At 41.9% G+C, this 27,262-nt stretch overlaps 2 protein-coding genes across 3 annotated transcripts in view; one reads left to right on the top strand and one right to left on the bottom strand.

Annotated features, from left to right (window-relative positions):
- Positions 1-1,488: 1,488 nt before the first annotated feature.
- On the bottom strand, positions 1,489-4,902 carry LOC108034442 (uncharacterized). 2 transcript variants are annotated; one of them, XR_007763681.1, is made up of 2 exons: positions 4,665-4,902; positions 1,489-1,949 (listed from the first exon to the last, which is right to left on the bottom strand). XR_007763681.1 is itself a non-coding variant. In XM_017109327.3 (2 exons), the coding sequence occupies exons 1-2, from the start codon at positions 4,741-4,743 to the stop codon at positions 2,605-2,607; spliced, it is 456 nt and encodes a 151-aa protein (XP_016964816.2). In that variant the 5' UTR covers positions 4,744-4,902; the 3' UTR covers positions 2,599-2,604. The 2 variants fall into 2 exon arrangements, 1 of the variants encoding a protein (XP_016964816.2); XM_017109327.3 differs by lacking the exon at positions 1,489-1,949 and adding an exon at positions 2,599-2,981.
- A 977-nt stretch (positions 4,903-5,879) lies between these two features.
- LOC108035593 (echinoderm microtubule-associated protein-like CG42247) overlaps positions 5,880-27,262 on the top strand; it is a 42,145-nt gene continuing 20,762 nt past the window's right edge. Inside the window, exons 1-2 of the mRNA XM_017111264.3 lie at positions 5,880-6,350; positions 7,885-8,972. Coding sequence (XP_016966753.1) covers positions 8,106-8,972 — 867 coding nt within the window. The 5' untranslated portion in view covers positions 5,880-6,350; positions 7,885-8,105. The remainder of the gene's footprint in view (positions 6,351-7,884; positions 8,973-27,262) is intronic.

Raw genomic sequence — 27,262 nt, 5'->3', positions numbered from 1 at the left:
AAGATTTCCGGATGTGGCGCTAAGTGCACACCCGCATCCATTCGGGCTTTGCATAACTCATTAATGGCGAAAGTTTCTGGCGTTGACACTATCTGAGATGGAGATAAGGCCCCCGGCTGGCTGACTGGCTGGCTGGCCACAGAAGACAGGCCCCCGAAATTTCGAATCCGTACGGAAAGAGTTTGGAGACTGGCGCTGGGGTCGAGATTTGCAGACTGGCGCTGGGGTCAAGTGGGGCATTTATCAGGCCAGGGATTGCACAATATGGACGCATAAGGCACGGCCATCATCATCAGCATGTGCATCATCATTATCCCAACGATCAGATGCTGCATGTACGCAACAAAAATTAATTGTGCCCACATGCAACAGGAAACGAGACCGAAACGGATCCAAGCCCTTGCCGCAAATGAGAAACTTGGACAATCGCATTCACACATTCTCGGCCAGAGACAATTGAAACTTTTTGTTCGAGGACGACGACGAGTACGTAGACGAGCAGGAGAACCAGGATGAGGTTGAGAATGGGGACGACTACAATTCTGGTTGCATTCACATTTGAGGACATAAGCTTTTCTTCTTGGCCGACCAGCTTGACATGCGTTGGCAGGACCTCCGTTCCCACTTTTCAACTTCTCCCTTCTCATGTGGCAAAGCATGTGTTAGGGCACTGCAAAAATGTGAACAACTCGGGCACAGCAATTATTATTTGGCTAAGAACTGTGATAGGGTGCATTTGAACAAAGCTGTATTGTTCTGTGATATATTTAAGATAGGGTCTTGAAGTCAAAAATTAAATGTTACCAATAAAGGCTATGTAAAAATATTGCTTCTAAAAATGTATTTTTGTTTAATTACTTTTAATTAATTGCATTTATGTTTTAGGCTTTTAATAAAATCCCTTGACTGACTTACCATTTTTTGCGAGTGCGTGTGCGTACACATAAGTTGGCCAAGCTGTTGGCCTGCTTGCGGTCGGTTTTCCTTCCAGCCATATATCCATCCATTCATTCAGTTTGACATGGCAGCTGCCTGGTCAGCCACCCGACTCCCCTTCGCAGTGCACCACCCCCCATCCACAGCTCCGCTCCTTTCCTTTCCATTCAAAGAACTCTTGTTATGCTCGCCCTGCTTGCGGTTTTGTCCATGGCCAAATGCAACAGCGTCTAAGGGAGCACCGCGGTGGGTGGTGGTGGTGCTGACTGGCAAGACAAAGCTCGAGCCGCAGTCTACACGGGGAGAAAAAGTTTGGGTGAATTTTCAAATTGCAGCGCGGCCTAGAAATATTTTAAAATCATGAATTTTTATTAAAAAATTATAAAAAACTATTTTATGAATTTATTTAAATCACACCTTTTTTTCCCTGTCGATAGAAACATTTTTAACTTAAATTTTTTTTAGTTAGTTCTGTATTCTTACAATTTTCTGTTAACAAATTATGGTAATAAAACACTTTTTTTTAATTTTTACTGTATTTATTCGCCTTAATGGCATAATATCTTTGGTGCACACTGAAATATTGAAGATAGTATGATGATTTTGGTATTATTTTTTCGACTGCACAGTCATTGACGAAGTCTTGTGGCCGTACTAGTTGCCGGAGTCGCAATCGGAGTCAGTTGAGTGCCTTTGTTGCGGTTCATTCGGTTGTATATATGGCCCGCCCGAATGTCCTTACCGGGGCTCTTCACTTGGCTTACAGCTCTTGGCCCGGTCCCCGTTCTGCCGCCTCATCGGGGCTGTCGCATTCTTCAATGTCTCCTTTTAGTAGCGTCATGGGCTTCATACTTTGTATTGAAAAGTTTTCGCGCGCGACTGACAGCAGCTGAATGCGAAGACTGTCCTTTCTTTCCGCCCGTATACTCGTATAGATGTATACATTCGCGTCTTGGGAAACTTTGGCTTGTGGCGGATATCCCAATGAGCCAGTTGATTGCACTCGCAAGTCGCTAATTAGATTTGTATTTTATAATTAAAATCTTAAGGTATACGTACATATAATAGGCTTAAAATAGGCTAGTATAATCAATGTTTTCATTTTAAGTCCTTTAAGAAAAGAATATTGTTTTTACATTTTGCACCGTTTCTAAACTATCAGTATTTTAACTGTAATGGAGATTATGGCAATTTACTTTGTAATAATATTTAAGCCCTTTAAGAAAAGAATATTGTTTTTAAATTTTGCACCGCTTCTAAACTATCAGTATTTTAACTGTTATCAAAGGCCCAAAATTTCTGGTTTTTAAAATTTTGCCTGTTGGGTAAACTTTTTGTTTTCGCCGTCCACTGCAGTCAATGTGTTTCTTGCCCCCTCCTCGGCCTGAAATTGTGTGTGTGCATTGTCCTCGTTGCCATTGTTTAATGGTCACATTAAAAATGCCTCATTGTTGGCTCTGCTGTCGTTGTCAACTTCTGACCGCGCCCTTTGCACAATATTTTCCACTGCATTTTCCCCAGCCCACCACCCACCTCCCCCTCCATTTCCCCATTTTCCCATTCCCCTGCCATTTTCTTTTTCTTTCGGCCACGGCGCAGCAAAGTATGCAATACAAAATGCATGCCGGCGGCATCGGACTTTTTAGTGGCTTGCATTGCACTTTCTGTTTACTCGTACTCGTACACTGTGTGTGTGTCGGCGGGTGTGCGCTCCTCGTGTGTGTGGGTGTTTGCACGTGAGTACATTAGCTGGAAATTTAAGGTGGGCACGTGTATGTGCATGCTGCCTGCGCACAGTGGGCATTTGCAGCAAACAAAACATCCTTTGTGGCCATCGACTTTTCGTGGATTCTGGCGCAGCTGCCGCAGCGGCAGAGTCCTTCGTGTGAGCACAATGGCCAGTGGCAACAAGGTGCTGCAGCCTGCACTTTTCCACCGCCCGCCCTTTGACCTCTCGCTCTCTGGGGCATTGAAAGGGCTTATTATGGCTGATGGCGCTGCACCCAGTGATGCTGGAAAACTCATCCAGAAGCAGGCCAAGATGTCTACGGAGAAATTAACAAAACCCATATGATGAATGGGATTATTCGTTTTTACAAACAATATCAATTTTGGTATAAATATATATATATATATATAAATAAAACAAATAAATAAAAATGTAAAATTTTCTACTCCTACCTTTGGAAAGCAATCAATTTTTAACAGCTGGCATTTGTGGATAAAGGTGCTCTAAAAAAACACAATTTAATAAATAAATTAATAATTCAACTTGGTATATTTAATTTAAGGAACTATTACATTTGGGAATTAAGGTGGGCTAGGTGTATATTTATTTTCTATAAGTACTACGAAAGTTCTTTAGAAAACTTAATTAAAAACCTTTCAAAATATAATTACATTTACATTTTTTGGGGTTGTGCAAGAAACCGAAAATGTTTTCTAATATTTTAAAGAGCTAGGAAATCCTTAGATATATTAAGAAATATTTGTTGTCTCAGTTATATTGTTTAGTAGAACTGGGCTTTTCCCAAACGGTTCGAGTTGCCATCACAGTTCTTAAGTACTCTCATGTTGTTACGTACTTTGACGGGTGCCCAAAGAGGAGGGCGGTGAAACGGAGTCTTATTGGCAACAGAGAGGAAGCTTATTTGAGTTGTTAACTGATGTGGGCGTGGCTCTGTTGGCTCCACTAATAGTTTGCTGTTTGCAAGCTTCTCTGTGTGCGAGCCTGGGTCCCTTGGGAGAAATTAGATAATTGAAAATGAAACTGGATATAATGGTGCTTCTGATCGAAGCTAAGTACGCTTAAAGGCTTACCTCTGCGGGGCAGGGGAATATTACTTCGAAATTGGCAATAAGGAAAAATTCCGATTTATTGAAGAAGTGATAATCCGCGGCAACTGTGTGTGTTGATGATTCAATTGTGTGGCAATTCACAAAGTTGCTGAAATAATTAAACCGAAATATGGCTGAAAATCCACAAATCACGCAGCCAGCCGGAAATGGCATTAAAATAATACATTAACTTCAACAAAACGTTGCGTCGCCCCCACAAAAAGAAAAAAAATGTGATTAATTTAAAGGAATGCGAGGACGTTGGGAGTAGGAAGCCCACAAAGTTATTAACGCAGAGTCCCCGCCCCAATACAATTCACGAGTAATAGCATTGTAATAAAAACAAATTTCCACAAACGTTTGGCCTAATTGTACGATGGGAAAAAAAGAAAAGGGGCGGAAGAATTACCCCCTGCACACCGCCGAGAATTTTTCCTGCGGTTCGGTGGGTGCGGACTATTTGCGGGGACTGTTGCTCGTGCGACCAGCGTGACACAGAAAATTTCACAGCACTGCCAAAAGCAGCGAAAATCCCCCACAAATTGTTTTGGCCAAGTAGTTGCATGTGAGTGGCGCATAAGCGGCCCCCTTTCCCCCGTTTCGATGGCACCTTCTCTATAAGGTGCTCCTGGATCGTGAGGTTGACGTTGACGTGGCTGACTAAGGCGACGACAAAACACACGAACATAAGCCCCAAGCACACCCAACGACGACAATATAAACACGATAAGCAAAAAACTGCGATTTCCCCTCGGGGGAACGGGCCCCGACTAAGAATTTGAACGACAAGTGGTGGGGCTAATGGCGGCGCAGGGCGGCGGTGGGTTAAGGCACTGTGGTGCAGTGTTTCGAAATTTAGAAAATATAACTACAAAGTTTAAATTACGTACCATAAATCCAGCTGCCATAAGCAGTCAAACGATTACGAAAGTTATTCGTAGGAAAAGGGTTTCGGCAAGCTGAAGTCATGGCGATAAAACACAAATATGTTTCGGTACGTCAACATTGTTTAGAAAGCAATGGAGCACAGAGTACCCTTGTATAACTTTATGAGATTATTATTTAAAGTTTAATTTGAATGCTGAATTTCAAGTCTCAGATTTTGGCCCATGACAAATAAAAACTAAAATGTACTTTACTATACTAGAAAACCTGAAAATATTAGCAAAGATCATTGTGTTCTAAATCAATAAGAATTATAAAAAGAAAACAGTTTAAGGACAATTCTATAATTATTAAATATATAATAATAATATAATTATTATATTAAAGTCTACAATTTTCTGTTGAATTTGGAAGCCTCAGCTATTTTACATTTCGGGAATAACCAAATTGCTTTGTTTCCCCCAACCTTGTTTTACCTGACATCTACTTATGGCCTTAGAAGTATCCAGCTGGCTTATTAAAGCCAGGAATGCCCGACCACAGTGCCATGAAGCCACTCAGCAGCAGGGGGTGAAACTTCCTGTAGTCCTGTCGTCCTGCAGCTACGATGTCGTGGTAAACATTTCCCTGGCCCGAGGCCCTCACCTGGAAATCAGTTTAAAGACCAAAGCTCCGCCGCGGGCCAAGACAAAATCCCACAATCAATCGGTCAAAGCCAGGAATCGGCATTGGAATCTCCAGGATTTCTCGGCTCCCATGCGAACATAATAATTAGAGAGGATAAGGAATCCCCTGGCTACGCCACTGGTCGACAGGTAAGAGTGCAATGAGTAAGGTGAAAAAGCCAGGCGGTCGAGAGAACCCAGCAAATGGCCCCCTGCCTGTTCCACCTGGCCTGTATGGGTGTGTGTGTTCTTGCGGTTTTCCTAAGCAGGGCACAATTAGTGGTGGAGCCAGGGGGTGGGGCGGGAAATCGTTGGGCAGTTAGCCCCATAAGTCAGTCACTCACACAGGCGAACGTGTAATTCGATTCGCGGTGAAAGCGGGAGAAAGAGAAAGGCACTCTCTAAGAAAATTGGCTGCGTCGCCGAGGAAATTTAGAGTGGACAAAAGGCGGCAGCAGCAGCAGCAGCAGCAGCAGCAGAGGCAAAAGGAAAGCAGCGGGAAAGCTCGCAGGCAGCGCAGCTCGAAACACAATTCAAAAACACTTTGACCGGCAAAGTTGCCACACGGAATTTCTTCTTGTGCATCGGTAAACGCCAGAAAGTAAGCAAAAGTTTCGCACTTTTGTTTTGGCCAACTTTCCAGCCAGCCGGAGATGGAGATGTTTTAATAAACTCAGCATCGAGTTCATTAAATTTGATTCAAGTAAATGTGTTTGTGTGCCCGCCCATCGATAAGTGAGTGTTTTCCCCGTTTTCCGAGTGGAGACAATTGCGGCTGATTGATAGGCAATTAGCGGAAGTGGATGCTGCTGTTGGTACTGATGTTGCAAGCCGAGAGCAACAACTGTTTGTGCATAAATAACCCAAAGCAACAACCGCCGGCCCAAGTGTCATTAACCTAATTGCCGCAAAAGAAGCCACCGCACCACTTTGGCCCAACCGACGAAAAATCCACGGCCATAAATACAAGGAGCCAAGGAAGCAACGTGCAACGTGTTGCAATAAAAACAAATTTGCATAAAACAGGTAAAACCCAAGCCCCAAACCCAAAGCCACCCCGACCAAAAAAAGGGGAAAATCATAAAAAAAATGTAAGGAAAAAGGGCTCACCAGTGAAAATTCTCGCTTGGCCAACAAATATTTATTTTTTGTTGCAATTGTAAAATACACGAAATTCCAATGCAGTGAAAAGGACTTGGATCCCTTACTGTGTGTATGTGTGGGTGTGTATCTGAATGGTTGTAAGTGAGCTGTGTGCCTGTGTGAGTGCGGAGTGGTCAAAGACACAAGAGACCGATGCCACTTAAGCCAGGAGTCGTCGGCTTGTTCCCTGCCGTCTGCAATTTTTCGGTGCTTACCACTCGATGCACTGGGGGATAAGGCTGGGAAACAGACCTTCATTAAGTCTACTTATTTATGTCCTTTTTTCGGTCTTCAAATATCCCAAAAAGAATTTAATATTTAATTTTTTTTTAATATTCTATCTAATACTTCTTAAAAAAATTGCTAGTCCTAAACGTTCCAAAAATGATACTTATATAAACATTAAATATGTTAAATTAATCTAATATAAATTGGATTTGAGCCTAGATAGCCTGCTGTTTTAGTTTTAGGAAAGTTTTTACATATTTTTTAGTAGCTATCTTTGAACCTTTTTTGGTATTTTCCGTTTCTTGTTTTTTCCTTGAAGTGTATCTTTTTGGTTCGATGTGTGGGGTGGCCGAGTGCAAGGCAAGGCAGGGCAAATAATACGCGATATTTTCGGCCTCTCGAGTGGGCGAGGAGGCGCATTGCGAACTGTGACCCCTGAACCCTGCCCCCCGGCCCCGGCCCGCAGAAGTGTGAATGTTTGTAGTGCCCACGCCGAATGGTTGAGTGGGGCTCTTTGGTCTGTTTACTGGGACAAAGGCAGTGGGAAGTGCTCGCCGGACAGCCCATTGAATCCTTTGGAGTCCTGTGCAAGGGGGCAGGACTGTGAAGAGCCCTGGGCAATGGAAGCATTGGACACATTGCATCGAGGACCCGTGGCATATCGATTGCACAGAGGGTGAGGACATGGTTAACAGTTGATATTTCTAAGTGCAGTCAAGGACCAGGACATATGTATGCTGTGCTGCAGGATTATGAATGAACAGGCATTGGTTGGGAAGTTTACACACAAGGGGATGTCAGGAATATAATTAATTCGGTTACTACAATTAATTGGCATGTTAAATGTTATGGAAACTGTCTAATCGGTTTCCTTTGTTTTCTAATTTGTATGGTTATTTAGAGGTTTATTAATATATTTTACAAACAATAATCCCGTTAAAAGCGTATATTTTATACCCTTCATTTAATTTTTTTAGTTTTATTCGTACAATATTCACTTTTTGATTGAATTGTAAAGCGTCTAATTGTTGGCTCTTCAATTCAATCGCATTTGTATTTGAAAATAATTAGTCAGGACTATTTAAGAGGCTTTGAATGGCTTTAAAATGTCATTTAATTGCTTTGGCTTCAGTTATGTTAACAAGTTTTAAATGAGGTATATTTCCTAAACCCATATTTTCCATTTCAGCTAAGCCATCAAACTTAGTGCCTTGGTGGGCAACTAGCGACTGCGTGCTCAAGGAAAACCCCTAAGAAGTAGCCCCATTTCTTGGAGCTGCAAGTTTTCCTCTGCGTCGACGCGACGCTGCCCTTAGCGATTCCTCACCTTTTGACCACAACAAACCGAGCACGCAAGGAGGAACCCAGTTCTTAAGAGAACGCTGACGTGATTCCACCAACACCAGGACAATGTCCAACGAAGAGAACGACGACTACATGGCCAGCTTGAGCCAGGCCCAGACCGCCGAGGATGAGGTCGATGGCGGAGGCGGCAGAGAGGCGGCTGGCAGTAACGAGTCCGTTCTGGGCGGCCAAACAATGCCACAAATTAGTCCGAACGCACCGCTCGAGGGAAACGTTTCGCCGCCACCGACGCAGCCCCATTTGGATGATAATCTGCACAACGGCAACGGCAGCAACATCAGCAACAGCAGCAACATCATCAACAAGCACGGCAGCAACATCAACGGGAACAACGGCAACGACAGCAGCAGTCCTGCCAAGAGTCCTGCCAAGCGTCCGGTGTCCTCCAGCTTCCGGATTCAGAACGCCCAGTTCGACCATGACGAGGAGGATTTAACAGCCGGCGAGCAGGTGGCTGGTGGAGATCGCCAGGTGCCGGATTATTGGCAGCAACGGAACGGGGCCACAGGTGCCACGGCCAGTGGGCGGCAGAGTCGCGCCCTCAGTCCCGGTTATCTGGACAACATGAGCGAGAACTCGGAGCAGCCGCCGGTGGTGCCGCTGGTGCGGTCCAAATCCCGTCCAGAAATCTCAAGTGCAGCGGCCGCCCGCTACAATAACCTATCCTATTGGAAGGCCCGTCGTGTGGTCTTCTACCGCAACGGGGATCCCTTCTTCCCGGGCGTGGAGCTGCGCTATCGCCCGGGCAGGGATGTCACCTCGCTGGACAACCTACTCGATAAGATCTCACCCAAGATGGATCTGCCCAGAGGGGCGAGATATGTCTTCTCGATGGACGGAGACCGAAAGTATCATCTCGATGAGCTGGAGGATGGAGCCTTCTATGTGGTCTCCTCGTTCAAGGCCTTCAAGGTGAGTCGCCAGATTATTCGCATGCATTTCTGCACTCAGCGGTTTTCCATAATTTTGAAGTTTAAGTGAGCGTTTTCACGTCAGGAGCGCAAAATCAATATAAATTTGAATATTTTGGTATAATTTTAGTGAGTGTGCGGGGTGTGTGTGAGTGTGCATAACATACATAAAACTATATACGAGGTTTTGGCGTTTTTTTTGCGGTCAGCGTCTCACTCCAGAATTGGTGAGAAAACTTGGTCACTTGGCCTAAAAAATAAGAAGGCGGCGCTCGCCTTTTGGCTTCTTTGTTTTGCTCCCTCTTCCTTGGCAGCGGGCGTCCTTGGGGGCGGTGTGGGTGGTGGTGTGAGGTGGTGGAGCCACATTTTTGCATGCAAGCACTTTCGCTTTCTCTCGCCTCTATATACTTTCACCCACTCTCGGCGTTGTGGGAGTCTAGCCCTAGAAACAATGCCAACAATTAGCACGCCTTTGGGCCTGCGAATTAGGTCTTAGCTTTTATGGTCGACTGAGAGTGGGCTTACTCGAGAGTTGAGAGGGCTAAGAGAACAGTTGGTCCTAAGAGCAATTCGATGGCGGAAAAGGAACCTGAACTCTTTGGGGCAAAAGGGTCAGCCGGCAGCCTATCGATAAGAAAGGTGTCGATGGAATCAAGCTAAAGGTAAAATTTTTTTTTATTTTAATTACTTAAACATTTTGTTGTATGTGTTGGGGTTTATTTAAAATTTTTATAAGCTAGAATAATGCCAAAGAATGTTTAGTATTTTTTAATCAGAAAAAAAATATTGGTATTAGTTGGTTATCCTTAATTTTCGGGATTATAGACAGTAACAAAGAAACGAATAGTTTATTAAATGGAATATATTTTATATAAAATATTATATTTATTATAATATATTATTATAGCCACAGAGCACCAAAATTGTACTAAATTGAATATTTAAAATTCATTGGTTTTCTTATAGTGAAATAATAACAAATAATTTAGCTGAATATAATATATATAACATTGTATATGATATAATTTGAATTTTCACTATAAAAAACCAATTCATTTTGTGGATTCAATTTAGTACAATTTTGTTGAAATCAAAATAAAATGCAGCTTTACCCCCATGAAATGAAGCAGAACTTAACCCCTCGTTTATTGAAGCTCTTCTTTTTATTTTTGGGCCGCCCGTTTATGTGTTGACTTTAGCATGAATTTCAAACAAGGGGCTTTAAAGCCTGTTTTCCCCATCTGGCCAAGGCAGTTGGCCAAAAAGAAATCCACACAAATCACAGGCATCATGCGGGCGCTGCAATCAAGCGTCCGCACATCCTACATGTCCCGGAACAACTATTGAAAAAGTTTCCACCTTCCGTTTGACAAACGTTGTGGGCGGTCGAGGCTGATGCGGAAGCTGAAAGGGCGTGGTAGTGGGAAAATCAGGAGAGCTGCAGTCAAAGCATAATCGATAAGGAGCCAGTCAAAAGCCAGCCCCAGCTATGCTTCTAATGCAGTCGAAGCGTGAGCCAAAGTCAGGATGTGCCAGTGCTCAAGACAAAAAGTGGTGGCGGCTAGAAGAGCAGCCATTCCACCCAGGATGCCCCCAAGTTGGGGTTTCTCCTCCGGGCTCCACTACGGGACACCGACTCCGTGCTCAACTTCAACTGCTGCTCGTTCGGCAAAAGGCAATTCCGCGCCTGGCCCGCGGCTAGCAAACAAAAGCACAGCATGGAGCATGCAGAGTGCACTTAGGAAAATAGTGGTTGGATGAGAAGGTATTCTTGCTCTGGTTTGACAGGGAAATCCCACACATATTGGCAGAGCAAAATGCTCATAAAATCACAGAAGAGCCACAGGATCTTTTGAGGTAGCTGAGAGAGTTTAGGTTTAATAATTTTTTATAAACTTTAAATAAGTTTATATAAAAAACCGCTATATTAAAAAGGCATCCCAGGTAGGATAAATTTTCTTTTGTTTTTGGTTTAATGCTTGTTATTTGTCCATCTTTCCAATACAACGTTTAAGAAAAGTATATTGTATTAAATGTCTGAAAGTATGCAACAATATGTTTTAAGCTCAATAGTATCAGAGAGACCATTTAAAATTATTCACTGCATACTTTTAGACACTTAAAAAATGTCATTTAAAAGTAATTAAAAAACCGCAATGATCAATGTGGCATTCTTGTATAATTAAATTTAAATGCCTTTTAAAAATACATTCTTTTCAACTATGGAGTTTTTAAGTGTTTTAATAGCTTTGAATTGTGTTAATGGAAACCCCTGGCTTTTCTCCCACTGTGATGCCTCGCTCCATTCGCTGCACTGCCTGAAATCAAAACTTATGATGAGCCAGCGGCGCTCTCTTCGGCAACCAAGGGGGATCGGGATCCCTATGCGTTGTGCGAAGTCCTGGGCTCGGGCACCGGGCTCCGTGGCCGCCGTGGTACAAAAGGCCACAAAGAACAATGGAGCAGCGGGCACATATATACTCATCAAAATGGGAAAATGCATAGAAAATCAGCCGGCACTTCGGGCGCTCTCACGCGAAAAAGGCCAATTTGAGAACTTGTGGCGTTTCACTTAGGGAAATTAAAAATGTATGCAAAGTACATACGCGGAAAGGGAGGGGCCGTCCGCCAAGACCAAGACCCAGACCAAGAAATCGGAGCAGACCAGGCGCAAAGTGCAGTCGAGTTGGCTAATAATATAAATTCATTTTGCGGCCGTGCCGCGCCGAGCGGGTGAAAACTGTTTACAAAATCATTTATGATAATTTATTCAGCCAGGCATGCGTGACGACACTGCGAAATTTGAACGATTTTTGGGTGCAGCAAATTGCATTAACCTTGTCAAGCCCGCCAAATAATTGCTCAGCTGGGCGCCCCGGGAACACCGAGTGGGTGGGTCGTGCTCGCAGTTTGTAATCAAAATTTAAATTTCTAACCATGCTGCGAAGGTCGGCGGGAAACAGTGGGTTGGGCCAGCGGAATTTTCAGACAATGGAGGGAAAGTCTCTCGTTGTTCCGAGAAGTCGAGGGAAAATAATGGGGAAGGGATTAACGAGCATTAATGGAATTTGTTAGCTGGCCCTGAAAGGAATTCAAGTTGCTGTCGCCTTAACAATTTTTCATTTCCATATTCTTATAATTTGCTTAGAGTTTCCCTCTTCTCTGCGGCACTGGGGGATAATACTGTCTAAATAAATTTGATAAGATCGCAGAGAATGCGAACCCTTTTTTTAACCATATTATTTTAGCTCTAGGCTATAGAAATTTAATTTAATAAACTTCCAGCGGCAGAAACCTAATAAAAATTTCACCTAAAATGGCAACCTATTTTCTGTGGCAATCAAGTGCAATTCCCTTGCTCGAAAATGAATAAGTGAAAGTGCCGTCTGGCCCTCTGTATTTTTATTTAATTTATTTTGTTCATCTGACACCACACCCCCGAAAATGGTTGCGATGCCGTTTATAAATTGTATTTTTCTTGACCCCAATAAGGAATTCCATTTGAATTCTCCCTGCCGACCAATTTTGCTGTGAAATTAGATATACATCGTGGTGCAATTTAGCAGCCAGCCCCGGAATTCTGCTGACCGATAATGCCACTGTGCCATAAATACGCCTTAAAGGTGCAGCACGCCAATTATGAATGATGGCCAGGACTTTTGCTGCACCCCGAAAAGTGTTGGCCAAGAAAAATGGACACGCAGAGCCGCAGAGAAATTAAGATTTTTGGCACAAACGTGAGCGGCATGCCAAGAGAAGAAAAGCCAATATGCGGGGCATGCAGCACGCAAGGTCAGCGCCGTTGTAATTAACTGCATATAAAGTGGGCAGTGGGCAGTGGGTGGCAGCAGGCGGTGAAAGCGGGTGAAAGCCGCCTGGAGAGCGACCAGATTTCACGTCAATTATTTTTCTGAGGCGCCCAACTTATGACCAAACAAGCTGCAGTGACATGTGAACAAGATTAAAACCAACAAAGCCAAAGGACCCAAGCTCCACTCGCCACCCTGCTGCCCAGGTTTCCCTATTTCCCCAGCTTTTCCGCCCCCATCGCTTTTCCACACCGCAGAAAGCCAAAAACTTCGGAACTTGCCTTTGGGCTATAAAGCGTTTGATAAATTTCGCTGCCATTTACGTGTTGCACGCGCCAGGGATGTGAAATGTGGATGAACCAGCTGGGTGGCTGGCGATGGTGTGGGCTCAGATAGTTGACTATGGCCAACAAGGGGGTGGCGAAAACGAGGTAAAGGGGGGTTAAATGGGGCGCAGGGGCTGGGGCAGGGGCGGGGGACAGCTGTGTCCGTTGACTGCACCTGACGACATAAATTGCGCATTTGCGTGGTCGTGATCCTTTTCACTTACAACGCCACGACAAAATCTCAGTTGCCTCCAGAGCTGCCTTTTGCCCGGCCGAACCCTTTTCGCCCCGCCGCCCCTTGCACCTTGATTTCCCCGCCCCTGCACTCGACAATTTCAACAAAAGGTGCAGGCCACCAGGGCGTATGAGTAATGCGCGTTTGTGTGTACGACGCGTCTGCTTCACAATTACAAGAGCATTTTATTCTCAATACCTATTGGAGGTGAGGCCAGAAGGGGAATATTTATTTTTAAATATTCTAAATTTATTATTGAACTTGAAAAATATAAATACGAGTTACTCATATACTTAGATTTTCTTTCTAAACTAAATTTATTAAGTTAAAAGGCCTATATTATTGCAATCATTAAATATAGTCCCAAAAACCATTTCTTAATAAATATTAATTAAATATAAATTAATAAAGAATATTGCCAAAATGATCTTTTTTAGCTAACATATTTTTTTAACATTTATACAGACAATATCTAGTTAATCATAGTCTATAACTCCCGGAGCTCTCGAACTTACCTTCCCCCTTGTTTGCTGCTGCTGCAATGATTTTTTAATTGCTCGACACAAATATAAACACAGACCGGTCCTTTTTATTTTACTTTTTGCCTTTTTTACTGTCCCGTGCTGTTGACCGCTGCTGACTCTTCTCGGACGGATCTTCTGGTGCCATTGTGGGCTCATTTTAATGATTTTCTGACTACGTCATCAGAGCCGTGCTTGATTTACATTTTTGAGTTGTCCGCCCGGTGCAGCATTACGGCTACTGATTGCATTGACAGTTGCCACACGTAACTGCTGCAGCATCGGGATATTCAGGGGATTCCGGGCTCTCGGTTCTGGGTTCTGGAGAGGCACAGCGGAAGGGCGGGAAATCGCATCCCGGCCACTGGATTTTTACCGTTTAATTGCCGCCTTTCATCGCATTCTTAATTTGTTGTTCAGTGCCACTTCTTTTTTTTGTGCTCGCTGCGCGTTGTTGCTGCACTTTTTCATTTAAAACTGTTTGCCAATCAGGTCGTCCGAAAAGGCCCCGAAATAATTGAGCCGGTCTGTGGATAGATTGGATTATTGAAAAATTACATTACTATAATTAAATGGCTCGGGGCCAGAAACAATAATAAACAATTTGTGTCATGGCTCCGCAACTAATTGGAGTCAAGTTCAAATTAAGTCGCCAAATTGTCGAACAATATGCGTGCCTGAATGGGAGTATGTATGGCGTGGCATATATGTGTTTATTACGGTGCGCTCATAATGAAGGTGCAGCAGACGGAAATGGTATCTCTAATGAAGATAGGGGAGTCCTTGAAGTTTACTGGGGTATAACAGAAATATCCTTGAAGATACTCAGCTAGAATTTATTCCTAAATCTTTAAAATAAATGCCAGGACTTCTTAAAAAAGGTTCGAACAATATGGAATTTAAGAAATATTTATTAAACAATTTTTAATAATATTTTTAGAAACCTTGGTCATTTTATGGATTTGTTTTTAAAATACTTTCTTACTATCATTTTAAAATAACTATTTATTGGATACACTATCACAGTTTGAAAGTCCCTGAAGTTTACTAATGGTATAACTGGAAAACCTTTAAAGACACTGATCTATAATTTATTCTGAAATCTTTAAAATAAATGCTAGTATTTATTAAAAAGGTTTGATCCATATGGAACATAAGAATTATTATTCTGAAATTTTAAATTATATTTTCTTGTTACCTTTGAAAGAAACCATATTAAGATAACTACTTATTGGATGCAATATAACATCTTTTTATAATAAATTCTATGCCGGAGACTTCAAATACCAATTAATCAGCATTGAGCCTCATTATCAGAGATCACTGACTCCGTAAGAGTCTTTGATCCACCCTCCGAAGTCATAATTATGTGTTTACATATGTACAGACATATGTAGTGACTATAGCCGTAAGACGTTTTGCAATTATGGCAAAAGCTACAGCAACAACAGCCATGGAAACGTGGGGCAGGCGCCCAGATCCCAGACCCTAGAGCCCAGAGACTTTGCTTACGTAGACGCCTATTAATATTACGCATTCGCCGTGTTGCAGGCGCATTGGGTCGGAAAATGTGACCCAGACCGCCATTGTTGCTGGCCTGCTGTTGTTTTCCTTCGGGCAGGACTCACAATTAGGAGCTTCCAGATGCCCCGACGCAGCTTCTGGCCCGGCCCGGGCTGGCATTTCGCATTTCGTAAGGGCATTAATAAAGCACTTTAATAAATTAGTCCGGCCAAAGCACTTAAGCGTCTTATCAAATCAGAGCAGTTGCATGCCGTGGCTTAACGCACACATAGGCCCAGATGCGGTGCATAAATATGCGAATATCCATATGTACATATTCACTTGATCCTCATTGTGGTTGACATTTAAATGGCTCCTTGTTGTAGTTTGCGGCCATTGAAATTGCATTAGCGATTCGGTCGGTGGGCGGCGGATGGCCGTATGCGACCGCATGTGCAAATTCCTATGAAAATATGTAGGTGTTGAGTTCGAAAAACAGCCCCGGACAATAATAACAATTATTAAAAACAATGAAACACAGATGAAAACCAATATTACCAGTCAGCCGACATCCCCATGCCCATAAACATTGAAGCGAGTAAACGGCCTACAATGGGTTAATTTCGTTATTGAGTTATTAAATGTGGCTGCCATGTGGCCAGGGTATGAAAATTGAAATAAAGAATTTGTTCTAGTGTCATTTGGGGCTCTTTATTGGCTTCCAGATGGCTAAATAAAATTTTGAGAGAATTAGATTGAAAATTGGTGATAATAAAATATCAAAATTAAATAATGTGGTTAGGATATCTCATTTTAAATAAAGAATATTGGTTATCTAAATTCATCCTCATTATCTAAATTAAATTCTAATTAGCTTTAAGTATATAGTTTTTAAAAGTGATATATGAATCATGAATAACCATTTTTAAGATATTTTTTTATAGAACAAACTCGTAATTACTTATGTTAATGCTTAACTTCTGACTTTTATAGAATATGTAAGGGAACACAAGTACTTTCCGGGTACACTGAAAATATAATGGTGTGGCTCTATCGCTGGCAATGTCCCCCACTGTCCCGCAATCAGGCATTAAGCCAGCCACACACTGGCAATAAAAGGACACGCTGTGAGCTCTCGTCCTACCACTCGCCCACAAACAGAAAGGACATGCTGGACCAATACACAGGGCCTCGCAGCATTTTTCTGTATAAACATGACAATTTAAAACGCATTACAGTGCGGCAATTAATTAAACTGTCATTGGTTTGCAAGATTCTGAATCGTTTCGCCGCGCCACAGAGTCAAAATAAATTGTATACAAAAAGCGCGCTCGCCCCGGCGAACACAAATATTGCATTAAAAGCCTGGCGCGGAGGTTCGCCGGGTTGACTGGCAACAGTAAAGCATTGCGTAAATTTATTGAATTGTAAAAAGAACATATATCAGCGTTTTTAATTGCAACGCCAGCAGAGGCAACAACAAGGAGCCAACTTGAATAAATAGCCGAGGACAGTTTAAACTGCGGAAGGTTTCAGAGTGCCATCGGCGGCAGCAGCGGAGAAACTATAAAAGTTTATCGAGTGAGCCACATAAAAGGGGTTGAACTTATTTGATGGAGGTGAGGGGACCCCACTTCCCAAAGGGGAAATTAGAATTGGCTATTTAAATCATCGCAGTTACACTCTCATTTTCCCATTTCCCCTTATTGAAATGTCCGCGCCGAAGTGCTCCACTTCAACTGGTCCCTCATAAATGCCCAACGACTTTTGTTTTGCCCAAGATGAGCTCTAATAATTTCACCCGTTTTTACTACTTCCCGTTGCCATAAAACAAAATTAAAATATATTAAGTTAATCTGTAGAAGAGAGAGAGAGAGAAAGCGCCGAAGTTTTTGGCTGCTTGGAAGCCAATTTATGCTGGCCCAATGCACAAGTTGCCAAGGCCCAAGCCGCAGACTCCGAGACAAACTTCGACCAGAGCCAAATGACAGTAATTAGAATTTGTTGGAATTTTTTCTCGCTTACTTGGCTATTTGTTTATTCGCCCTACGTTTGGCAACACGGACTCGGATGTTGCCAAAAAAGCAAGTGGCCAACTGGCAGCAACTGTAATAAATGACAACAAATTCCCCGCAGCCAGGGAAGTGGCGCAAACGTTTTGGGCAGCATAAATAAATTATTTACAGGCCCACAGCAGCCCCCTTGAATTTGGTAATTTTCTTGGGGTTACAAATGCACACCATTCTCGGTAATATTTTCATAATTCTGCCACTGACGTCACTCGCTTTAAACTATGCTAAACAACTCAATCCATCGGACCGTGGTGCTGTAAAGCACTCGGCAAACATTCTTGTCGCCCTCAAAGCGCACAGAGCAATAAAACACAGGCCTCCAGAAAGGGGGTTTACAAGGGGTTTTCCGGGGGGTTTCCAGGGGGGTTTCCAGGGGGGCTTAGGGCTGGAGCGGCGGCTGGGGAATGTCTTCAACTCGAATTGATGGCGCTGACTACAAATTCGACTTGTGTGTGCCATATTGTCAGTGAGTGTGAGTGTCCGTTGTTCCGCTAATGGTGAAAGTTGTCAAGCGGCTCAAGTGGTAAAGTGGAAGTACCAGGACAATCGAGGGGGTTACGAGCGCCGGGTCGAGGGGCAAACTTCCGTTGTTTTTCCCTTAGACAACAACTTTCACTTGGACGACCTGGCCCGCTGCACAAGGGAGCTGAAGTGCGGTTGGTCCGATAAAAAACGGCGTAGCGTCGACTCTACTCTGAAACTTTTTATAGCACACTTTTTGGGATAGCAAAACATTGTATAAAAAATATTTCTACCCAAAATTTGGCTATTTTACTTGAAAGATATTAAAGTAAAGGCAAAATGAAGTTTTCACCCAGACAGCTTTATTATGGTTCAAATTAAATTGCTTGCGTAAATGCTTAGCTATAAAAATTTAATAAACAATTAGATTTTGATTAATGGTTTCGTTCTCTCGGCAGCTTATCAGGATTAAACGGCTGAAATAAATCATGTTTAATTATAATTTCACATTTTTTTTAGCTCGGAAAATATATATGTAATAGATATAATCTAGCTTGATTGAAACACTTGGTTTTAATATAAAACATTTAAATTTAATTTTTTGAAGTTGTATGTTCTTTATATATTTGTTTAAAAAATTAGTTGCTTGTCATAAAGTAGACGCCAGAGTAATTTTAAATTTGTAAAAATAAAGATTCTTAGCACATTCTTCTTTTGGAAATCATTTTTGGAAAATAAACCCTTTTATCTAAATGGTAATAAAGATAATAGTCAACTTTTTAAAAGTACTTTGAACTAAAATATGAATAGTTACCAAACGAGTACTGCTAAAATTATGATACTTTCATATAAATACCAAGCATAGCGCGTGGCTGTGCATAATCGTTGTCCTTATCCATCCATTATTTTCGCAAGAAAACTTTCTCGTTTTCCTACAAATACGACCTGCACCATTTTCCACCTTCGCTTAAATAAGCAAGAAGTGTTTTCCACCCATTGTGTGTGGCACTCGTCGTCAAACATATTGAAAAGTTTTTAGAATTTGCAAACTGTTGTCCCGCGCTGCCAGCCACAACGTTTTCGCTCCAAGACACTGAAAGAAATTTGAGGGAAATCGAGAGTTAAGACATAATATTAAATAACAATATTTGTGGGATTGAAAAGAGAGATATTTAAGGAGAATTATTTAATATTTAACAAACTATTAAATATAAACCGTTTTTTAATGTTTATGGATTTTTTTTAGAGATATCGCAACGCTAGATTTCGATATTTTAGGTGCAAATTGTAAAAAATCTTATGGTAACCCTTGACTTACTGCTTGAAAGTTTCAAGTTGAAACCTATACAAAATGTATAGAATTTCTTTCAGTGTACGAAGAAGAAGTGCTGGCTGGAAGAAGAAGAGCCCGCTGGTCACGTTCTCGTCGTTGATGTCGTCTGAAACTTATGAGTTTTGAAATGAAAACTGGTACAAACGGAAATGCAATTGAAACGTCGCCATTGTGGTTGTTGTAACCGTGCCGTTGTTGCTGGCGCTTGTGTTGTTGTCGTTGTTGATGGCCTGCCAAGTTGCGAGAGTGTGAGTGAGTCGTTGTGCGAGTGGCCGTGCCCGTGCGCCTGTGTGAGTGACTGTCGTATGAAGTTTGCGCTAAGCTATTTGGAAATGCCATTAGACCATGTCACACATACAGGCTCAATGTGACAAGACGCTGCTTCTTCTTGCTCAGCTTTTCCCCCTGAATTTTCCCCTGCCCACTGTTTATGTTTATGTATGCGGTGCAATATTTTGCGTCATATTGTGTGCTGGCCTGCGGTTTGGAAAACGAGCCTGACCAAACTTTTCAGCACGACTGTAGGCGCAGTTTGGTGTCTAGCAGCGGCTAATGCGGTTACATGGAAAACTCTGTCTCAGGGACTTTTCCTCGGCCACGCACCAATTTAATTTCCGAAAATATTTCCCTGACGCAGGCGTACATTTGTTGTGCAAGTGACATTAATTATATCAACTGTGATAAATGCTTTCTTATACGGATGTATTATTCAAATTACGGCCGAAAATAGCATAAATAAGCGGCCGCGAAAAACCTTGGCGCATAAATCAAGGCGCAAATTGTCACGTGCTCTAAATTAATTTATTTCCAAATTCGAGTCAAGGCGTGGTGGTAGGACCACAGAAAAGAAAAAAACATCGAAATATAGTCCAAAAAACTAGGCTAAGTAGCCCAGTGAGTGAGAGTGTGTTCGTGAGCAGGTGCGTGAGCGCTTGTCGGTGTAATAGGCATTGTAATAGGAATCGCAATCGCCATCGATGTACGCCGAATCGACCACGACGGAGATGACCGCTTATCCGCACAGGGAGCCGCCGGAGAAGGCGACCCTACGTGATTTCTGGGCCAAGGAGTCGGCTGTGAATGCATTCCTGCAGACCTCCCATGTAAATATACACTTCGAATGCGAATCGCTGGCCCCGCAAATCGATTGCTGATCGAGGGGAAAGACTTGTGGGTCCCTGGGTGCGGCCACTATTATACTGCGTAATCAAAAGTGTCAACATTTTCTCTCGGCTACCCCAAAAGCAATCTAAAATCAAATGGCGTACACGCAATCCAGCCAATACACTGGTCAGCAAGGAAAACTTAAGACATTAGGAGTAGACTGTGATTAAAGGGGGTAAATTATTAAAAGCAAACTGATTTATCTTAAAATAAATAAAAATTAGGCAGCAGAACTGCAGCAGGTCACGAATAAAAAAAAAACAATATTGTTTGTAAAATGTTTATGTAAGCCAACTTAGAAAACAATGCAAAAATATAGACACTTTTTAAAGAACAACAAACATATTAAGATTATCTTATATAAGGTGATAAATTTTACCTTTTTTTAAAAGCTTGCAGCAATTAAAATTAATGTTAAAAGTGAACTTCCATAATAATAGATAAAAAATGTATAAGCACGGAAAATGGTTTTTAAATGTTTTACCCTTTTTGTAGATGGGCTTACTTTATTTAATTTAGATTTCCAATTTGTTTGTAGCTATATACATAAATAAATATATCCTTCACACATCTTATTCTTCATTAGATGACTATTTTCCCCCATCCAATCGGCTCCTCAAGATGTAAGATCTCTCCCCGAAATCTGGTTAACAAGTGCCTGCCAACCGATTGCAAATCTCTTGCCATAGCTTCTGTCAGAGTGTCTCTGCTGTGGCACTTCTCTTGCATTTTAAGTGCACTGATTAAGTGCATAAGTGATTTAAATGCTGGGGGAATTTTCATCTAAAGTCATAAATTGAATATGTTTCAACTTTTGGCTTTGCCCGGGATTCAGTTACACTTTCGTATGGGAAATGCCAGAGGGAGGGGCACTTTGCCATTGTTGCCCCCAACTGGGCGTGGCTGAAATTGCTTAAAATTTTGCTGGCGCACTCAAAAAACTTTTCAGTTATAATTTATCAGATTTTCGAGCTCAGACATTTTACAACAATTATGCATAGTTATGCGCATTGCTACAGATAGTTTCCTTTTCCCATTCCGATTGTCTGTGTGTTTGTGTGTCTGCTCATGTGGTTGTTCACTGCGTATACGTAATATTTGAAGTGAAGGCCATCAGAGTTCACAGCTTCACAGATTCCATGTGCCTTTGCCATCGACTGACAGCATTTTAGTTTTGAAGATTGCGCAAAACGATGCTGTTGCATAAATGAATTCAAGTAATCCGTATTTTTATGCTCTGTCAATTGACAAGTTCCGCTTGCACTGCGCCAGGTGAATGCGAAAGCCAGCGAGCAACAGGAGACCTGTGCTCGCTTCGGTTAACAAATTTGCATTTACAACTTTTGGCAGCTAATAAAAATTTCATATTCATCTTATGCCCAAGCCCAGGCCGAAGCCGAAACAGCAACTGAAACTGAAACGGAAAAGCGAACGAAACGGAAGTCAAATAATTCCGACACGTATGTCCACGCCACTTTGAAGGAGTGGAGCGCATACAAAACGAAAGAAAGAAATATGACTCCGTACGGAATTTTTATGCGAGAACTCCTCCGCACACAGATACACGGCCCCCCCCACACAGATACACCCGCACACACACTCACGCACGCCCTGTGACACATTCACAAGGCGAAATATTCGAAACTTTGCATATGCATGAGGGCAGAGGGGGCGGAGGGGGCCCAGGGAGGATCGGTGCCATAGTGTGGCGCATTACATTTGTAAAATCTGGCACACGAATGCAATAAATCACAACACAGCACAAAATACCCACCACCAATACCAGCGCACACACACACGCACACACCCGTACAATGGCATTATTATTAGTAATGCAGCCTGCTCTCTCGCTGTGTAGGAACCTAAGAACTCGGGAAATTATTAGGGTCACATGTGTAAAAGGATATTTCCTTATTAACTCTCACACACACACAGAGCCTGGCATCAACTGAAATGTGCCACTGGCATTTTGCCCGGCACAGAATTATTATTATGGCGTCAAATAATGAGGCAAAAAGTGTCAAATTTGCATGCAAAATATGTCTAGATGGCATTTACAATATTCCATCTCTGTATATTATTTTCGATGGCATGCAATTGCTCCAAATTAATTGCATGGCAAGTGGCGGAGCAAAAACGGCACGCCAAGCCAAGCGAAGCTCTTAAAATGCACAAGGACACACAGCTTAGGAGGCAAAACAATTATTATTAAATGTTTATATCAAAAATTATACTATAGAAAAAAATTACATTAGCCTTTTAAATATTGTGTTTAAATTTATTATTTTTTATTATTTTATTTATTAATTTTTACATTTTTTCTTTTAGCTTTAATTTGATTACTAAATTACGTAAATATAAAACATTTTGTGGGATATTTCTTGAGCTAAGACTTTGATTTGAATTTTTTCCTAAAATATTTAAATATCTTAAGTTAAGTTAATTTGATTCATTTTCGTAGCTGCTCTTAAATATTAGTTGATTATCTGAATTTCAAAAATATAAACCACTTTCACAGCTATTTCTTGACCTGAGACGTCATGCATCTGTACCTAAAATGGGTTAATACTAAGCAGAATTTTTATAGGTTTTTACCCGTTTATAGTCACCTCAGTGGACTGTCTGCTCGCTTGACTCTCACCCTGATTCTCCATTCCAAAATCGGACAGTCAGAGCTGCAGCTCCATGGGCACACACATAAAACTCAACCTAAGTAGGGTATAAATATTTGCAATGCAAAATGCTGACTCGACCTAAGCGAATGGGAATGGCTGCATGCGTAAGAAGGAGTCGGTGGGACGAAGGACCTCCGAGAGTTGTGAAATCTGCCGGGTGGGTGGGACGAGGGCTGAGGGTACCCATAGAGGTACTACTGAGGATATCTGCTGCAAGGCACATGCAACAGGGAACTGCCACTCACCCACACACTCACACACCGCAGACAGACACACCCGCACGCACACCATGACAATAGCATAATATATTGGTGTCTGAAGCAGACACGACGAAATGGCCGACTTGAGCAGCAGGAGTGAGGATGCGGTGGGCCAACTTGGCAGCACTTTGCCGAGGCACTGCACTGAGAAGTTCTAGAAATGTGATTCCACTCAGGGTTAGAAGGTGCCCAGGTCAAAATTGAATCTTAAACTTCGCTTTCCATACCTTAATTAAACTTGTCTCTCCTCATTTCAAGAAAGAATCAACCTTTACATTCCCTTTTCTTCATTGAATGGAACTTTACTGTGTTATTTATCTTCTCAAGCCTGGCTTTGAAAACCATTCAAAATTACAGTAAATAAATATACTTATTTACATTTTTTTTATGTAATAAATATTTTAAATATTTATTGTCAATCTTATGTAGAAATTAAGTTGTTAAAGTATCATTAAAATCGTAAATTTTCGTACTCTTTTTAATAATGAACAATAAAATACATAGATGATATCCATTTTTACTTTATAGAACTTTGACTATACGATACATAATGTTTGTATTATTTTAATTTATAATGATTATAATATGTTCTAGGAAGTGCAAATAGTTTTGTATCTCGAATAGATATATATTTTTGGAGAAAGATGTAGGAACTCCCCCCTCATTTCTCTCTCTGCATGCATTTCGCAGTTCGAGTTACACTTACCATACGTGTTACTGTGGGGGCGACTGTGTAAAATGGGAAATGCGAGCTGGGGGGGCGGGCAGTGCTAGATGCCCCCGTTAGTTGCTAGTTGCATGTTGAAATGTCGTCTGTCAGACATGATGAAAATAATGGAGCAGAAAATGTCACTGGCTGTGCTAAGGACACATGTGATATGCATGTGGGTGTGGGGGGCCACACCCTGCTGCACACAGCCTCACCATATCTGTGACCATGTCCAATCCAACCGCCCGTTTGCCATTTGCCACCCACTAACCAACCACCCACCGCCACCCGCTCTCGGCCACCTTCCTTTAGGAAAACGTCAAGGCTGGCCGTTGCTTTTGGCATGATGATTTACTAAGGCTGACATTCCAGCGCGTTTCGGTGGCGCTCATTAACGTCTCCCGCTCCCCGGCACGCAAATGCAATTACGGATACGATACACACCTCCCAAGCCGCCTAAGCCACCCACCCACTCGTGGCCCACCCTGCAAGAAAAGAAAAGAAAAGAAAATATATATTCAACGTTCATCAACAATTTGTCAGCGAGTGGCAACCGAAAAAAAAACATTTTCTTGTATTGTAAGTCGAAGCAATTTGCATAACGTTTAACGGTCTACGGAAAAATAACAAAATATGCCAGGCAAGTAATTAAATTCAAATCAGTTTTGTGCTCCTGTAACGCTTTTCCCACCGGTACAAAGGTACGCCCACCCGATGCCACCCCCTTGGGTGGGCGTGGCCCGGGCGGAAAAACTGCTGCGTTGTCCAAATGATTGAAAAATTTATGGGGTGCAGTCTGGCAAGTGACATTTATATTAATTTATTGACACTGCGTGACTTCGGTGGCCAAGGGCACACATGTCTCAGGATATTGAATATTAAGCTGATAAGGCAAACCTCCCCCATCTACTTGTGCAGGCAGACAAAAATTTCAGTTAAATATAAAATCCATAAATTATAGATAAAAAGATACTTTTCTGCAGTAACAGTTCTTAATACACTTTTTATTCTATATTGTGTATATTTTGTAATAAATTGAAATTAGAAAACATTTAATTATTACAAAAACTGTATGATTGCTTCTTTATGCTTAGCTCAACAATTCATTTCTAATCTAAAATTTGCTTTATAAAATATTACTTTTAAACAAGAGCAGTGAAATATAATTTAACATATTTTTCTTTGTGTAGCACACAAACTATATCCTTGAAAGGTTATTGCCGGGCCACAAGGGGATTGTAAATTAAAGTGGAAAAAGGGGTCGCCAAACCTTGGCAAAAACAGCGACCATAGCACGTGCCATAATCATTAACAAAAACTTGTCAAATGCAATAAATCTTTATGCATTTTTTTTGTCCAACTAAAGTTGACCTCCATTAAAAAGAGAGAGGATAGGGTGAACCCATAGCCGAACCAAACCAAGAAGTGTAAGCCGGGCTGAGCTGACGTGGCCATTAATAAACCGCGCACATGTAGGAAATAATTAAAATTATACCTGCCCTCCCCCTCCTTCTCGCCCCGGCAGACGCACAAACAAACATTTTATAAATCATAAAAAATTATGTATTATATGCGTGTGCCGGGGAGAAATAAAAAACGAGCCGGGACCCCGTGCAAAAGGGGTCCAACAATGGCAGGAAGAAAATTCCTTCCTTCTGGGAAGGCGGAGGCTCAAAGGAGGCTCGTTTCATGCATGGGAATAATTAAGCTATAAACCTCGACCTCTTTTTTTATTCTTCAGGCCGCTGCCTCACTTGTGAGCCTGAAATATTTACACCTAAAACAAATAATAAATGCCCAACAAATTATTTATGCACGAAGACTCGTCGCTGGAAATGGGGACGATAAGTCTGCCCAACTTCCGCTCGAGTAGGCGACCTCATGACCTAACCTTGTCCATAATGTTTACTAATAATAATCCGCCCGTGGCAGCCAAGGAATCCGAACAAGGAAACACAATAAAAATATAATAAGGACTTGTAGGAGTCGATGGCAGCTGAAAAATGCGAAGCCAAGCAGTAAAATGCCAGGCCAAACTATTTAAATCAAAAACTTCTCAACGTCCAGCATCGGGAGAAGAGCCATGGAATTTCCACACAGCAAAGGAAAAGCTGGAAAAGCCAAAGAAAATATATGTATATGTTGGATAAAAAAAAAATTATGCTAAAGGCAGGGGGGAAACAAAGGCAAAGGAAAATGCGCGATGGCAGGGCGGCGCTGAAAGGAAATTGCGAGTATTATTACGACTTTTATTAATTTTACCGCCGACCAGACCCGCCACCACACCGCCGTGGCACACTTTGTACCATTTTGCGTTCGCGTTTTGGCCAAGTTCAGTTTCGGCCGTGTCCAGTTGAAGTTTCTCGCTAAACAACTTTGCACGCATCGCAGCGGCCAAGTTTCGCGGACAATATTTTCTGTCGTGCGGTCTTGAGGAGGATTTTCCTTTCGCTGATTTATGTATGAGCGGCGAAAACTTTAAATTGTGTGCAGTGTGGCAGTAATCATTCTTGCGACGTCCGAAAATCGGTAAAGTTTTATTAACAAGTTGAGCACCGAGTTAAAGGCGTAGGTGTCGTTTTTGGGACGTGACAGCAACAATAGATATTGAAAATATGGCCCCCAGCCGTGTGGCTTCAGCAGCAGCACCAAAAACAGCAATGCCCAGCAAACACAGAAAAACATACACACTTATGGAAAATTCGGCCTGGGAAAAGTGCAAGCGATGTCAACGCATGGCCAAAATGTGAATTATTCTGGCCGTTTTTGTGGCTTTTATGAAAATATCTAGAATTCCCATAAACTCAACGACAATGAGAGTGGGAGACCTGAAAATGCATAGACTTTTCACCTCGTTTGGGGTACAGTGAAACAAATGAGCAGTGTGTATTTAAAAATTAAAAAAAATACGTAATCAATACAACAATTTACAAATTTTAAGCTTCCTTCTTAATTTTTTTTTAATGAATCTTAAATTAAATCACAGGGGATAAATGCAGTATGAATTTATTTTATAATTCTTCCTTTGGTTTTTGAACGAGTAAACTTAACAAGTTTTTGCCCCACTGTTCGGAGTATTGAAAGTGCCCCCCAATTGTTCACCTCTGCAGCGCAGTCCGCAAATATGGCAGTCGTTAAACTTGAACAAACTTTTCCCACCGTGGCCACAAGTCAAATAGAGTGAGCAATCGAGTTTCCACTTAAAAGTTGTGTGCGCAGTCA

The sequence above is a fragment of the Drosophila biarmipes genome, chromosome 3L (genome assembly GCF_025231255.1).
Source record: "Drosophila biarmipes strain raj3 chromosome 3L, RU_DBia_V1.1, whole genome shotgun sequence".
NCBI lineage: Eukaryota > Metazoa > Arthropoda > Insecta > Diptera > Drosophilidae > Drosophila > Drosophila biarmipes.
This window is presented reverse-complemented; position numbering and strand designations above follow the sequence as displayed.

Excerpts from the sequence above, each read along its gene's own strand:
- LOC108034442 (XM_017109327.3), bottom strand. The coding sequence starts at position 4,743 with ATGACTTCAGCTTGCCGAAACCCTTTTCCTACGAATAACTTTCGTAAT. Across the intron at positions 2,982-4,664 it reads TTATGGCAGCTGGATTTATG|ACATCTTGGCCTGCTTCTGG; the intron begins GTACGTAATTTA and ends ATTTCTCCGTAG.